This window comes from Cyphellophora europaea (assembly GCF_000365145.1).
Source record: "Cyphellophora europaea CBS 101466 unplaced genomic scaffold supercont1.3, whole genome shotgun sequence".
In the NCBI taxonomy this organism is placed as follows: Eukaryota; Fungi; Ascomycota; class Eurotiomycetes; order Chaetothyriales; family Cyphellophoraceae; genus Cyphellophora; species Cyphellophora europaea.
In genome coordinates, this window is record NW_008481809.1 from 3,153,921 (window position 1) to 3,167,355 (window position 13,435).

The following is a 13,435-nucleotide window of genomic DNA, read 5'->3' on the forward strand; positions in this document are numbered from 1 at the left end:
ACTCTATACGGCTTCTCTATAGCGGGACAGAAGCGTTGAATCGCGGACCGGCGTCGGCGAATGGCCTTTGGTGGGGGGCGCCCGCCCCTGAGCAGCCCATGATCTTGCTTATGGCCCAGTTAGTACTAGTAAATTAGCACTAGTACAGTAGGCGACTCATTCAAAGCTCCATAATGCCAAGCACGGGCCACTCTCTGCCAAGACTTTCACTGCCTGAACAAGCTCGTCCCTCTGCTTGCTCTATTGGCTCTGTCCATACGCTGCTCCAGCTCCGTCCATGCATATCATTTCCACGAGGCCACTGCACGGTTTGCCCACTGTCAACAGGCATCCCTGGTCTGGCTGCCTCATGAATTGAATACCATCCTTACATTAGCTCCATTTTCGGCTAGATCTGAGCTGAAGGATGTGCAGTTCAGCTGTCGGTATTGACGCCTTCACTAAGATCATCAACATGGATATGTACTGAGGTCTTATCCTAGCCCATTCTGTCAACGATGCCGTCTGTAAGAGCAATGTTATTCGTTGCTGTATAAAAGCGTCTTGAACGACAGGCCCATTACCCTCTCCTCCATGATCGGGTACCTACCCTGATCCACGACCCGACCGCGGTTCGGATCCCGATCGAAAGGAGGGTGGACGATCTTGAACCGACGTGCTTGCCAGATGTCGAGAGGCGAGCGGGATTCGTCTAGCATCGCCCACAGCTTGGTTGGGTGAGCACGTTGTACCTGTGGGAAGAAGCCACCGATCGCTCTGGGAACGCTGCAAGTCCTTTCTATCGCGAGACCATGGCTGCGGCGGTCCAACCAGAGCGACTCCACCATGATTTTGGGCGTGCGATCGTCTGACCTAGGATCACGACAGAGGACACTAATCTTCACAAAGTCACACTCTGTCAGTCTGTAGGTAATGACAGGGGTGTTTGTTGCCGTATCCCATCGGAAATAGTTGGCGCCCAGAAACCGCACTCGATTTGCCTCCTGGATATCGGCAGCACATGTGACCGGTTGTATGGGGCTGTGACTCTCCTCGCGCCTAACAATACAACTGACAGCGTCGGCAGTCAAATACGTGTCCCAGTGCCCATCGCTCCAATGCCATTGCTTTAGTATTTTGATGGCCCGACGACGAATATGTGGGTTTCTGGAGCCCTCCGCGACCATCCAACAGCTTAAAAAGTGTGCTGGTTTGAAGCCAATACAGTCGCGGACCGACGAGCTCGCCGTCGGGGAGAACCTCAGAATCTGCACTATGATTGTTGACAGATCGAGGATACGGTGGAAACTGTCTTCGTAAAGGTCGAAGGTTGTCTCGAGACCGGTAAGTGCAGTATGCAAGCGGGCACGGGTTGTGCGATACAGAATCTCGAGGAAGGCTGAGCCAAGCTGGTGGTGCGCCAGATTCTCAGGCCACTCACAACCACATGAAATGCCCCCAGCTGTGGCAATGTAGACGCCAAACCTCTCCCACCACTTGTCTAGTTGGCCGAGAAAGGCACAGTGATTAGCTACTGCGTTTCCGTGCGTATCAAGCTTCAGAGTAATGCTTTCAGCTATGCTGAAGAAATCGTCGTGTGCTTCTAGTAAAGATGAATATGGATGCTCGGTATCGTCCTTTCGTAGCATGGCAGATGATGGCGCATACAGAAGATGTAGAACGGAATTCAACCTGTTGATGATCGGTGTAAGCACTGTACTGATTAACACCGATTTACCTCCAGGCGAAGAATGCTGATGACCAGCAAGAATCGCTGCAGCGGCCTTCAGATGCTTCACGGCGTTCAAAACACTGCCCTTGATATTTTCAAGGAACGTGAAAAGGATGGTAACGAGTAGAGCGTCTGCTGTAACCATGTGCCGCAGATCTGACGCGGCTTTGGCAACCGCCTTATGGTAGAGCTGTAGAGCTGTGAGCCGACGCTCCTGGCGCTCATCCAAGTTCGAGGTCTCGAGATATTCATGAAAGGCGCCAATGGCCACAAGTACCCGCAAGACGGTTGCCTCCGAATAACTATGCCGAAGTGCGAGCTGATCCCAAAGACCAAATTCTATGAAGCTCGACAATTGTGGCAGCGTCTGCTCTCGGAAATACAAGAAGCTCCTTTGATCCGTGCGATCTAGAAATAGATTGATATTGATAGTCTTTAAATCGGTATAGCCATCACAAGCAAGGCCTAGCTTCGTGCATCGATCGCATTTCGGTCTCGCTTCATCGCACTTGACCCTGCGCAGCTTACATGTCACACATCCGGTGCGTGACTTTGGCGCAAATTTCCGCTTGCGTGCACTCGACACCTTTGTATCTCGTGTCGAAGCTGAGGGGACTATGGTGACGGCAGCGTGGGTGGCATTTCCGCGCCCGGTACCAGAGTTAAGGATGCTGAGTGCATTATTGGCTTCCGGAGTTCTGGCGTCTTCAACGGGAGTGGCGCGCTGTGCTGAAGGCGAGACATTCAACGTTCGTACCATTGGGCAGCAATCGTGGATGTGAAGATGAGCAGAGATCAGGACACGGAAAGGCGACGGGACAACTCAGGTCGATAGGGCGTAAGGCGTCCACCCAAGCCTTGGCGTGCAACGAGCCATAACGGGCATGTTCGACACTATAAGGCAGCAGCTTCACCACGGACAACAGTCGTTGATACACTTAGAGGCTATGTTCGATTGCAGTTTTCTCAAAAATACAAATGCCCTTCCCGACCATTTTCGCTACGACATTTCAGCAGGCCGAGTTCGTCTGCGTAAGCAAGCCCAGCCTGTAAGGCAGCGAGTTGTAGTCACCACCAGCATTCGGATCCAGGCCCTGGTAGAAATACCTCAATTTGCACGGACTGATTGTCAAGGTTTGGTCTACATTGGTTCGAACAGCCTCACCATGGCTGATGCTGGTGGTCCAAGGTGTGCCGCTAAATTTCACGTTTGCAGCACCCGCGAATGGGTTGGACTCGCTCGCCGCTAGAGGTGTCCAGATTCCGGACAGGCTGTTCGAGGTCCAGGAGCGGAAGTAGCGACCCCGACTACCAATGGCCTCAACGAGTAACAGATATTTGCCGTTGCCAACGTTGTAAACGTTAGAGGCTTCGAATAGGGCGTAGGGATTGGAGTCTTGAAGCGCAATAACAGTATTGCCAAATCCGTTAGGAAAGTTGTTGAGAGACGTCTGACTGCGATACAAGTGTCCGTTGTCATCAGAGGAAAACAGGTGGCAGTTTGCCGAATCACAGATCAGCCACATGTCAACCCAGTTTCCGTTTCCAATGTTTTGCTGAATGATGCTGGGGGTGCCGGAGAAGAAGTTCTTCGGCGCAGACCACCCATTGGGATTAGAGATATCAGAGTTGATCGAGTAGGCAGCGTTGCCGTTCTGGTAAACAAGGTACCACAGCTTCTGCGGGGCAAAGTAGAAAACCTGTGGGGCAGCACGGTAGCCGGATCCAATCTTCGTTTGATCCAGGTAGTGGAATGTGGCAGAACTGGCCTGGTTGAAGTCGCTGAAGCTGAAGTAGACGAGGTTGTAGCCGGTGGTATAGATGCTGGCGAAGACATGGTATTGCCCATTGTAGTAGACGATGGAAGGGTCCTTGATATTCTTGACACTCTTGCCGTCGTTCTTGGGGCTAACAAGTACGCCGCTGGAGCTCCACTGGAAGCTATTAGGGAGTGCGCTAGACTGCCGTTCGCTTAAAGCTGAAGCATCAGAAACCTCTGACGCAGGCTCGAGAGGAAGCGCGGCTACGCCAACCGCGACAAACAGAAATTTGAAGATAGACCACATCTGGAAGTGAGAAGAGAACCGAGTGAATAGCTGGCAAGGCCTGTAACTTGTCGACCCTGATGCTCATATCGTTTCTCTTCAGTCACGGGTACGGTCCATCCTTATATCTCCCACCTGATATAAGCCGAAGCCAGTTCGGATGGGTAGAAAGTCCTCGTGCAAATTAGCTTCCAGTATTATCCGTGGAAACAGCCGGCTGTGGATGTCAACGACTGGGATGAGCTTGTCGTTGGTCATGGTAGGGTGATCGATATTCTGGCAAAATGCAAGGAAGTGTCGTCGCCGTCAGGTGGTCTGCATCACAGCCGCCATCTCCCATCGCCCCTTTAATTTCCCTCGCAGATGCGGGGGTGGTCAAATCTTGGCTAATATGCAAGCATCACCAAGGCTGCGGGGAAGAGCGCTTTCAGAATGCTTCAGGACCACAACCAGACAGCCACGACTTCCAGGATTACCGAGCATTGTTCGCTCGGAGGAATGCCACCCAGCGACTTCCATAAACAAGACACGAATCCGCGAGAAGTGCCCTAGAACCACCTGCGCAACAGTAGCTTGGCATGGTGCCAGGATTCTGGTGCGCCGCAGCATGCAGCATTGACCACTGACCACACCGTCTCCGAAGCGATGTTATCGCCTTGGTTGTTGAATCTTGAGCCAGGGATCCGTATGAACGCTTTGAGGAAAGATCCTGAAGCTATCGGACCCGGTTCCTTGTCCATTCAGGCATTCTCGGACTCTTGTAATTTCTTTGGCCCTGCAGGTTGCGAAGGCAGACCTTGGTGCATATGATATAAGCCAGTTAGGTCGCAGCTTTGCAGAGCGACGTCACTGGCAGGCACTTCGTAGCGCTTGGTCAAATCGAACGTCCGCTTCCACCAGGGATGCATGCACCCGACGAGGATTTTGGCACGCCATCGAAAGCACTCGGCGCAGCCGCAGATCCTACTCATCCAACAATGTCCACTTGCGAGCGAGCCCCACAACACTGCTACTCGTAGGCTGAGCGTTGTTTGATCGTGTTCATGCACATTTCAGTGTGACGGCCAATCAGATTGCAGTCCCGTGGTGTGGTCTGAATCCAATGGCGGACGTAGTCCAATACCAGTGTTCGTACGCGTATCGTACGTTGATTCTGATCGCACCATGTCTCTCAGGCCATGTGCCAATCATGAGAAGTGCCACAGATCATTTGACGGTCATGTTTTCCAAGCCTTCTGTCTCATCCACGAAATCGAGCTGGTCGAATCCCTTGTCGGCATCGGCCTTGATCAGGTCTATCATACCATCTGGCATGATTGGCTTGCCAGATCCATCGACGACGTATCTGAAAGGCATCTCCGTGGACTCATGCTCGCCGAGCTTTAGTTCTGGAAAGTCAACATACGAAATATCATCAAGTTTCTGCTGCTCCAGGACGACCAGGCGGGTGACTCTGACGGCAGTATCTGTGGTCATCTGTTTTGGACCCAATCTACGACCGTTGAAGCCCTTCTTTCGCAGTTCGCTTGTCCGGTCTCTTGGGGGGTCGTCGCCAAGGATGCCGCCGAAGAGAAATACATCGAAGTTCGATGCATCGGCGGGACTGAGCTCTTGTGAGGCTTGAGGATCCAAGAGGCAGATACGATCCTTACGAGCAGCAAAATAGTCCTCGACACTTGCCATTTTTGCGTCTGCACCTACATCCCTTAGTTCGTCACTGGCCAGCAACGAGGCTGGAACAGAAGACAGGATGAAGTCGCAACCTGCTGCACGTGACTCCTGGGCAATGGTCTTGTACTCGAGACCAGACCAGGGGCCCAGCTCGGGGTCGAGGTGTTCGACTACAAATACCTTCTTCTGTGACATGGTGATGCTAGGGGTGTGTAATGAATCTTACAAGCTACAAAAAAGATGAACATTTTGTGATACTTTCGCAAGCCTACGGAAATACATTTCACCGTGGTGGTCACGTGTCCAGTTCGATCTCGCAACTTCCGCGCGCCGCGCTCCTGCGGGCAACTCGCCTTCGTCCTCACCTTCGCTTTTGCCCTTGCTGCCCCCTCAGCAGTCACGGAAACTTTGTCAGCCAGCCATTACCCCACACTTTCTTCAACCTCAAACATCCCTTGTGGAAACCAAATATTTGTTTGCAGCTTCAAAACCCATTCGCAGTCCCGCTGATCTTTCGTACTGGCCCAGTACGTCGACACGCCCAACGGAACCTCCTCGATCTAACCCTACAAAGCTGTTGCCTCGACTGAGACCCTAGCAAGCTCCCTACACGGCAACAGTCACTGCTGTATCACGGAAACAGCTTTTGAGCGATCAACAGACACGAAAGGCCTACCGTACCAACGCCAGATACGTCATAAACGTTGTCACTATCGCTTTGGCACCTTGTCTGCGCTAGTTACTTAGCAAGGGGCATTCGTCCTTCCCTCCTGTACAACACCGCAGCCTTCAGTGTCGGAGAACAACCGCAACCATGAATCCACATCAGAAGAACAAGATTGACATCAACGTACGCAGCCAGATACCCAAGTACACGCCATTGCTAACTCCGCTAGTCCCTCTCCGCCGACGAGCAACGCCTCTTCCGCCTTTACGGCAAGCTTCCCAACAAGAAAGATCTCCTCCAGAACAAGCTTAAGGTAATATGTTTCCGCACCCAGCAGCCATTGGTTCATCTGGTTAACTCGCCAATAGGAGCGCAAATACTTCGACTCCGGAGATTATGCCCTTTCGAAAGCTGGCAAAGCCAGTGATACTGGTGTCACCTCAATCGGCACTGAGCATCCCACGGTCAGTTATCCCTCATCGAATCAAGATCCGCTAGCAAGTTAGTCTTGGTGTCGGACATGCTGTTCGCGGCCCACATTGGGATCAGTCATCTAGCGTCTTGGACCTGCTTGCATTTTCGCAATGGTATACTGACTTCTTTAGGCCGACGGTATCCCTCACATGTCACCCCTGACGAACACTGTGACGCGAGGTGACTCCGTATCTGCCGGTTCACCGCCCCAGGTCTCCTCCCCAGTCGGTAGCGCCGCCGACCAAGGTCAAGGTCCCGCTAGCTTGCACCGGGGAAGCATCAATGGCATTCCTGGTGGTGGTTTACCCGGGCACTCTGCAAGCAGAAGTCCAATCAAGGAGAGCAGCTACCTGGCAAGGACTGCTAGCGTGGATGAGGCTCAAGAGGGCAGTGGCGCGAACACGATTACTACAAGTAAAGATGGAGGTGCCGGTCCGCAAGGTATTCCGATTCGTAGATAGTCTTTGGGATGCGCGCGGGAGTGTTATATCATGGTTCGCGGTAATGAGTCTTGATTGCAAGGTTACTGTTGGATTGAAGTACAGGAGCTGGTGATCTCGATATGGCGTTGTGAACAGCCATGGCGGCCTGGATGAGGGATTGAAGCACATGCCGAGTGCTCTTCAACTAAAGATCGAAATCAAATGGATGAAACAACGTCGAGCGGCAAGCCGACAAAGTTGCGGTATGGGGTGCTTGTCGAAGGAACGAGGTTGCGTGTTTAAGGATGTGCACCTTTTCTCGCGGTGCGAATGATGTGTTACGAACGCCAAAAAGGGCGTATTTTATGTTATGCTAGGTATGCTGTGGGCAGGCGTTACTGGTTTCTACTTCCAGTGCTAGGTACTGCTTACTCTACCGCTCACGCGATCGTTGGGATCGAAGAAACGAAAATATGGAAGCTCCCCCCTTTCACGGGACAGGATTGACGCACTACTGAGCCGGGCAGAGGCATTGATGACTCCTTTTTGACCACGGGTATGCTTTTCAAATCTCCAGAGATCGCCAGCAATGTTTTTCTTTTCCGAACTGAGAGGGCTTTGGAGAGGAGCAAGCATCCTCTACGCATGAATCCAATGTGTAGGCATCAAATGATGTTTGGGCTGGTGGGGATATATGTTTGTCAAACTAACTTCTGCTATCATTCTGTCTTGTAGGGGTATCTGGATGGAACGTGAGGTAACTCAATTCTCTGCCAGGCCTTGCCCCATCCCCACGTACTTCGCCTGCCAAAGAAGATGAATAGTGATGAGGTACGCTGTTGCAACTCCTGATTGTCGCGGAAGAGCGTGGCGTGTCCAAAGCGGTCTTCGACGGGGGGGCTGGGTGACAACATAACACATCCTAGCGGACGCAATGCGGCAGGTGGAAACGTGCTCTTCCGGCGCTGGTGAATGGCACGTCTGCATCATTCTGTTCATCGAGCCGCATCGGGTCGCGGTGATCCTGATCGTAACACTCCGGTGTGTTTCTGAATTTGATCGGTCAATCGCCGTTTCTTACTCCGCCGCAGGCTACTGAAGCTTGGAACCCTCCTTATCTTTCTCGTGTTCGTGCCTGAGAGCACCAAGCTGCGATTCCTGCGCCCTTTAATCTCTTCCGAGTAGCAGGATGTTCGGGTTGCAGATGCCCTCCTGCTCTGAGTATGTGCGCGATCTTGCATTCTAGATGAGACGAAGATTCGGCGCGTGTTGCAATTTAGTTGGCCGTAGTGGCTGGGACGCTGATGAGTCGTAGGTATCGATATCCATTGTTCAATCCACTTTCCAGTGAGTGCCATCAATCTCGTCTTCCCTACCTAGCCACAGCTCAACTGCGTACAGTGCCATGGTACCAATCAGATTGACCCATTTCCAGATATTGCCGTCCATGCCTGGCTGTCCGTTCCCGTGCCACCAGGCGCCGATGGTCTCGGTGAGACCTGGCGAGTAGCCGCCTATAGTGGTCGCAAAATGCTGCATGAGCAAGCTGGTGTAGACGGCGATGAGGATGCTAGGAGAGAACCAGCTGAGAAAGGCCAGGAACTGATTGCCAGCATTCGAGTCTTCCAAAGTCGGCTCGATGCTGAGGCCTCTGGCACCGCTCTCGTTGATGGCTGGAATAATCCTCGTTGAGGCATAGAAAACGAAGAGTCTGTACCCAAGCGAGATGAGTACCGAGGCGGCAACTGCCTTGAAGGCAGCGGCAATGACGTCCAGCACATCCCACAGTACTCCAGGAAGTGCTGAAAGAAGCTGGACCACGGCTGTGTAGGATGACATGATGATCGGCGGGAATGGTGGGAGTGCAGGTGCGCCATCGGCCATCAAGGATGCATCGACCGGCTCATTGGGCTTGTAGTCGGTAAAGATCTGGTAAATACACAGCACGATGTAGGCGAAAAGCAGCGACGATTCTACTGCTGTTCCCCGTCCCGAAACGATGCCGTAAGCGCATAGAAAGATGGCCGAAGCGATCGCAATGCCGATGAGAGTTGAGTCCAAGCTGGAGATGTCCGGAAATTGCAGGACGCGCCAAAGAAAGTAGACAGAGCCTGAGCTGACGCTGGCCGCGCCTACAATGACGCTCAGCATCCAGAAGTCGCTCCATTCGCTCCTGTTGACCAACCATCGGGACAGTTGCCCAATGGCTTGAATCACCAGCAGACTGCAGAAGCCCTCGAGAAGTTGGAAAATGGGAGATGACCAGCGCAGCAGCTTATCCCAGCCACCAATCGCGACGGTTTCGAGGACACCCTCATGGCCGAAGAGGTACTGGGAAATGGACCTGTTGCTGAGGATCTCTGTCTTCAGCCGGAATGTACGCTCGACCCATCCACCATCGGGACCGGCATCTATCGAGAACCGTCCCAACGCCCACAGACACAAGCTGGGCAGTATGAACCATTGTAGCCCACGTAACGTATTGATGAAGACTCTTCGGATGGGCGCACGTTCTGGCGTTGAGACGCGCAACAAAGAGAGGAGGAAATAGAACGAGGCTAGCGATAGTGAATAAGCCAGTCCAGCATCTCGACCTCCTATGTCGAAAGTGAGAGGAATAGTAAGAACAATCAGCGAGAGGAAGAAGATAGACGACACGAAGCGGACGAAGAACATTCGGACGTCGCTGGTGCTTCAGTGCCACGTGGCGATAACAATGCCGGCGAGATCGTAGGCCAGGTTCGGCGGCTTCGTCGCCAGCGAGTCGGCTATATATGAGGCCGACAGGACTTAAGCGCTGACGTCCTCGATCGCGGCCGAGTTGAAGGAGTGTGAGGTATGCAGGCTTTCACATGTCATTCTTGAAGGCAGGCGCGTCGCGGGATCAGTATGGGCGGGAAAGAAGGCGGGGCGGAACGCGGAGGGAGAGTGCGGTGAAGAATTAGGATAGAGGGTGGCGGATGGCGAGGATGTTTGTCGCGTGAGTGTTGTCACCAATTTCAGGTTTGAAGGAGAGCAGGGTTGTTGAAGATGCTGCAAGATGGTGAGTGGCTCTCTTGTGCCGCAGTTGCACGGCTCGCGACCCGCCTGCCACCACTCCAGCGCCAAGACACTGTCGGTGGACTACTCTGAATAAATTTTGGTGTCCAAGGTTTTGGGAGTCGGCAGAGCGGTGAGTGCTGCATGCCCACTTGGGCTCAAGACTACGCGGACCGGACCCTGCATGACACGCTGAATGTGCATACGCGGGTTTCTCTGTCGAGCCGCCTCGTCCACTTGGGCCACCCCCCTAGCTACTAATGTCAACACGCACGACTCGGGATGGGGAAAATGCCTGGGGGCCATCGCCGCTGAACAAAGGTCTTGGACGAGCATCAAAGCTGGTAAAATGGAGGCCCGACCGCCACGTAAGATGAAATAGAGTTCTACTGTACGTGAATACCTGGATCTCTGACCCTATTGCAAGAACATGCCTGTACCCGCTCGAACGCTAGACTTGGCAAAACACATGCGTCGACCACTTCATCAACGGCCCTGCTCTTTGCGCGATCGTTTGCGTTCTCGAAGACGCTTCTCTGTGGCCATAAATTCACGAATTCCCACTGGAATTCCCGCAAAGAGCTCACCCGCCTCTCCAGCGCTTGAGCTGGGCGTGTCCCACAGAGACTCACTTCCCCCCCCATCGTCGTCCATGCTCCCTGACGCACTGGCAACTTCAGGCCGGTGCATGTCAACCTTGGGCGTTGCCGTCTGACCTTGATCCGCCCCCTTTGCCTGTGCTTCGCGGAGGCGCTTTGCCCAATCTTCAATATCATCTCGATAGTCATCCCAGACGCAATGCATACACCCACTCATACAGCAGTTGTCGGGTTCGGCGGGTCGCGGTGCTATTGGTACGCCGTTGATCGTCCTCCATGTAGCATCCGGTTTGTCTGACACCCTTCGCTCGTAGCCGGACCCATGTATATTGCCAAAGAGCTTCGCCGCTCGCTCCGCCTTGGACTCGTCTTCGGCGCTCACGAACGTAGGCAAGTCCGAAGTTGCCTTGGAGTCCTTGGGGATTGGTGTAGCCAGTAGATCCGTGTAGAAGTCGCCCAATGGTTGCGCCTGTCGCCGTGGTAGCCCGTCATCTCTCAAAGGTTTTGATGTTTGAAATAGCCGTCGTTGCTCTGCTAAGACATATCGCCTCCTGCCATTGTTCTTGCTGCCGACATCTCCCGAGGCTGCCAATGCTCTCTGAGCCTGCCGTAAACAGTTGCAACATGTCCGGGGATGTCCTGAAAGACGTAAAGGTTGGCCCCAGAGCGCCATGAGAGGAGAAGAAATGTCTAGGATGGAAAGATCTCGAGAGTCGAGTGCTCTCAGAATCAGGCTACGTCATCTAGAGACGAGGCTTGGCGCCGGTCGGCCGCGCTTTCTCCTCTTCGGTCGCGTACGCGACGCGCTTTCTGCACAATGTGATGAGAACCTGCCATCGGTACACGTTCCGCACAAACGCAGGCACGACCCGCGGCCAGCATGTCACAGCGTCCATCGAAGCGAAGGCGACTTTCTGAGGAACCTTCAGCCCTGGACCGTCATACAGTCTCGTACTCACGTTCTGCGCCCGCTACACCCCGCCGCTCATATCAATCACCAACTAAAGCCTCTTTACAGCGAGCGCATCCACACCTTGTACGCTCGAACAAACCGTCACAGCCCTCGCAAGACCACCGGCGACTCCTAGAGCATGTTCTTAGCGGCGCAACAGACCCTAAAGATACCGATTCCACGAACAACACTGCCCCTGCTGATCAGTCCGAAGATGCTGCTGCTGCGCTAAGCCCAGGGCACATTTTGAAGGGATGGGCTCGAAATGCTGGCGGCGGAAGCCAACAACGAGGATTATCACTATCACATGAGCTACAAGATGAGCACGACAGTGGCTATGCGGGTGTGCCTCGTCTTGTCAAGAGTTCGCAAAGCAGGCGTCGGCAATTCTCGTTGTCGTCGGACGAGGGTGATTCAGCATTGCCGCCAACCTCAGTACAACTAGGTCGAGACCCTCCACCTGAACGGCCAAAAGGTATTTCGACTAGTAGCAGCCCTCGCGGTCCACGTTCGGGTGGTGGCCGACACAGCTCGCGACTCCGGAATAGCGAGTCTGTTACAAGCAGTCCATTGAAGCCAAAGTCAAGAAATTCTCGCGCCTATCAGATGGCGAAAGGAGACGAAGCACGTGAGCTGGCTGACAAGGCACCTAAGAATGCCCCTAATGGAGACAACAACCACGACAAGGCAGATGATGAACAAGATGTGCCAAACGAAATCAAAGAAAAGGAAGACATCCTAAAGGCCCTCAGAAATCAACAGCAAACACTGCTGGCGAGCTCAAAAACCTTAGAGACGGCTGTGGACACGGAAAGTATTGCCCAAGCTGTGGAAAGAGATGCAAGCTTTATCAATCTAATCAAATCGGCCGGCATGGCCTGTACGCTGCAAGAACCCTGTTTCGACTACAAACCAGCGAGAGTTCCTATGGACCGCCAGTTGCTTCATCTCAACCTGTTCGCACCTGGCGCTCTGGTCTTGTCCACAAAGACTTCAGTCCGCTTAGTCAGTGGACACACAAAAGTCTTTCACAGGGTCAAAGTCTCTGCACCGCCGCCTTGGCCTCCACATACGTTCAGCGCCATCTTTGAGATTGTCACGGATCCGGAGAATATCATTGTGGAGAGAATATCCTACATCGATGACCGCCAGGCCGAAGGTGTGAGCAATGAGCTGTATCTGTGGATTAAACATCGACTCGCGCATGATCTGCTTCGGACAGATCTGGCTGGTCTCATTTGGGGCCTTGGGGAGTACTTCTCTGCTGCCGTCGACCGAGCGAAGGCCTTGTTAGCCGTACGGAGAGAGTATGTTGAAGATGCGGATCAAGACGATGAAGGCGGTATTTCGACTGTCCAAACTCGTAAGCTTACAGGTCATCAAGCTTTAGCCCTCTCGCATCATATTACAGACACGTCAATTACCATCGATCTTCCCAGTTCGGAGCCTGAGAGCAACAGTCAGCGCTCAACCCGTCAGACTGACAGATTTTCGCCAAAAGTCCTCGCCAGCTGGCGAATCGCATTGACGCCTATCAGCGAGGCCACGAGCATGTTAGAAATAATACCTTCCGGTGTTCCAGACTCAACAGCTCAGGCAGCTACAAGTCTGTTTGCCAAGTTGGCCAAGGTGGACAATTTCGAGACAGCCTTCACAGCTGTTTGGGGCATCTTGACTGGGGAGCAAAGCACCATCGCCGCGGCAGAGGCAGGCACGAACGCGAGCTCTCAAGCCGGCTCTCAGGCAGAGGGTAAGGGTCTAGGAAAGAGGAGGAAGAAGCGGAGGAAGATCACTTGAAGTGGTCTGCGCCGCGATGCGGATGAGGGATGGCATGATTATTGATACCCCATGATAG

General features: G+C 53.3%; 7 protein-coding genes across 7 annotated transcripts; 2 read left to right on the plus strand and 5 right to left on the minus strand.

Annotated features, from left to right (window-relative positions):
• Nucleotides 1–518: 518 nt before the first annotated feature.
• HMPREF1541_04118 (uncharacterized protein) lies at nt 519–2,471 on the minus strand (the record flags this gene model as incomplete). The annotated part of the gene is made up of 1 exon (XM_008718464.1): nt 519–2,471. One exon carries the CDS (start codon nt 2,469–2,471, stop codon nt 519–521), a length of 1,953 nt encoding a protein of 650 aa, XP_008716686.1.
• Nucleotides 2,472–2,721: 250 nt separating this feature from the next.
• Nucleotides 2,722–3,777, minus strand: HMPREF1541_04119 (uncharacterized protein; the record flags this gene model as incomplete). The annotated part of the gene is made up of 1 exon (XM_008718465.1): nt 2,722–3,777. The coding sequence occupies one exon, from the start codon at nt 3,775–3,777 to the stop codon at nt 2,722–2,724; it is 1,056 nt and encodes a 351-aa protein (XP_008716687.1).
• A 1,185-nt stretch (nt 3,778–4,962) lies between these two features.
• HMPREF1541_04120 (uncharacterized protein) lies at nt 4,963–5,622 on the minus strand (the record flags this gene model as incomplete). The annotated part of the gene is made up of 1 exon (XM_008718466.1): nt 4,963–5,622. One exon carries the CDS (start codon nt 5,620–5,622, stop codon nt 4,963–4,965), a length of 660 nt encoding a protein of 219 aa, XP_008716688.1.
• A 619-nt stretch (nt 5,623–6,241) lies between these two features.
• Nucleotides 6,242–7,029, plus strand: HMPREF1541_04121 (uncharacterized protein; the record flags this gene model as incomplete). The annotated part of the gene is made up of 4 exons (XM_008718467.1): nt 6,242–6,277; nt 6,324–6,407; nt 6,463–6,558; nt 6,700–7,029. 4 exons carry the CDS (start codon nt 6,242–6,244, stop codon nt 7,027–7,029), a joined length of 546 nt encoding a protein of 181 aa, XP_008716689.1.
• A 1,293-nt stretch (nt 7,030–8,322) lies between these two features.
• On the minus strand, nt 8,323–9,666 carry HMPREF1541_04122 (uncharacterized protein; the record flags this gene model as incomplete). The annotated part of the gene is made up of 1 exon (XM_008718468.1): nt 8,323–9,666. One exon carries the CDS (start codon nt 9,664–9,666, stop codon nt 8,323–8,325), a length of 1,344 nt encoding a protein of 447 aa, XP_008716690.1.
• Nucleotides 9,667–10,515: 849 nt separating this feature from the next.
• HMPREF1541_04123 (uncharacterized protein) lies at nt 10,516–11,301 on the minus strand (the record flags this gene model as incomplete). The annotated part of the gene is made up of 1 exon (XM_008718469.1): nt 10,516–11,301. The coding sequence occupies one exon, from the start codon at nt 11,299–11,301 to the stop codon at nt 10,516–10,518; it is 786 nt and encodes a 261-aa protein (XP_008716691.1).
• Nucleotides 11,302–11,508: 207 nt separating this feature from the next.
• Nucleotides 11,509–13,377, plus strand: HMPREF1541_04124 (uncharacterized protein; the record flags this gene model as incomplete). The annotated part of the gene is made up of 1 exon (XM_008718470.1): nt 11,509–13,377. One exon carries the CDS (start codon nt 11,509–11,511, stop codon nt 13,375–13,377), a length of 1,869 nt encoding a protein of 622 aa, XP_008716692.1.
• Between the last annotated feature and the right edge of the window lie 58 nt (nt 13,378–13,435).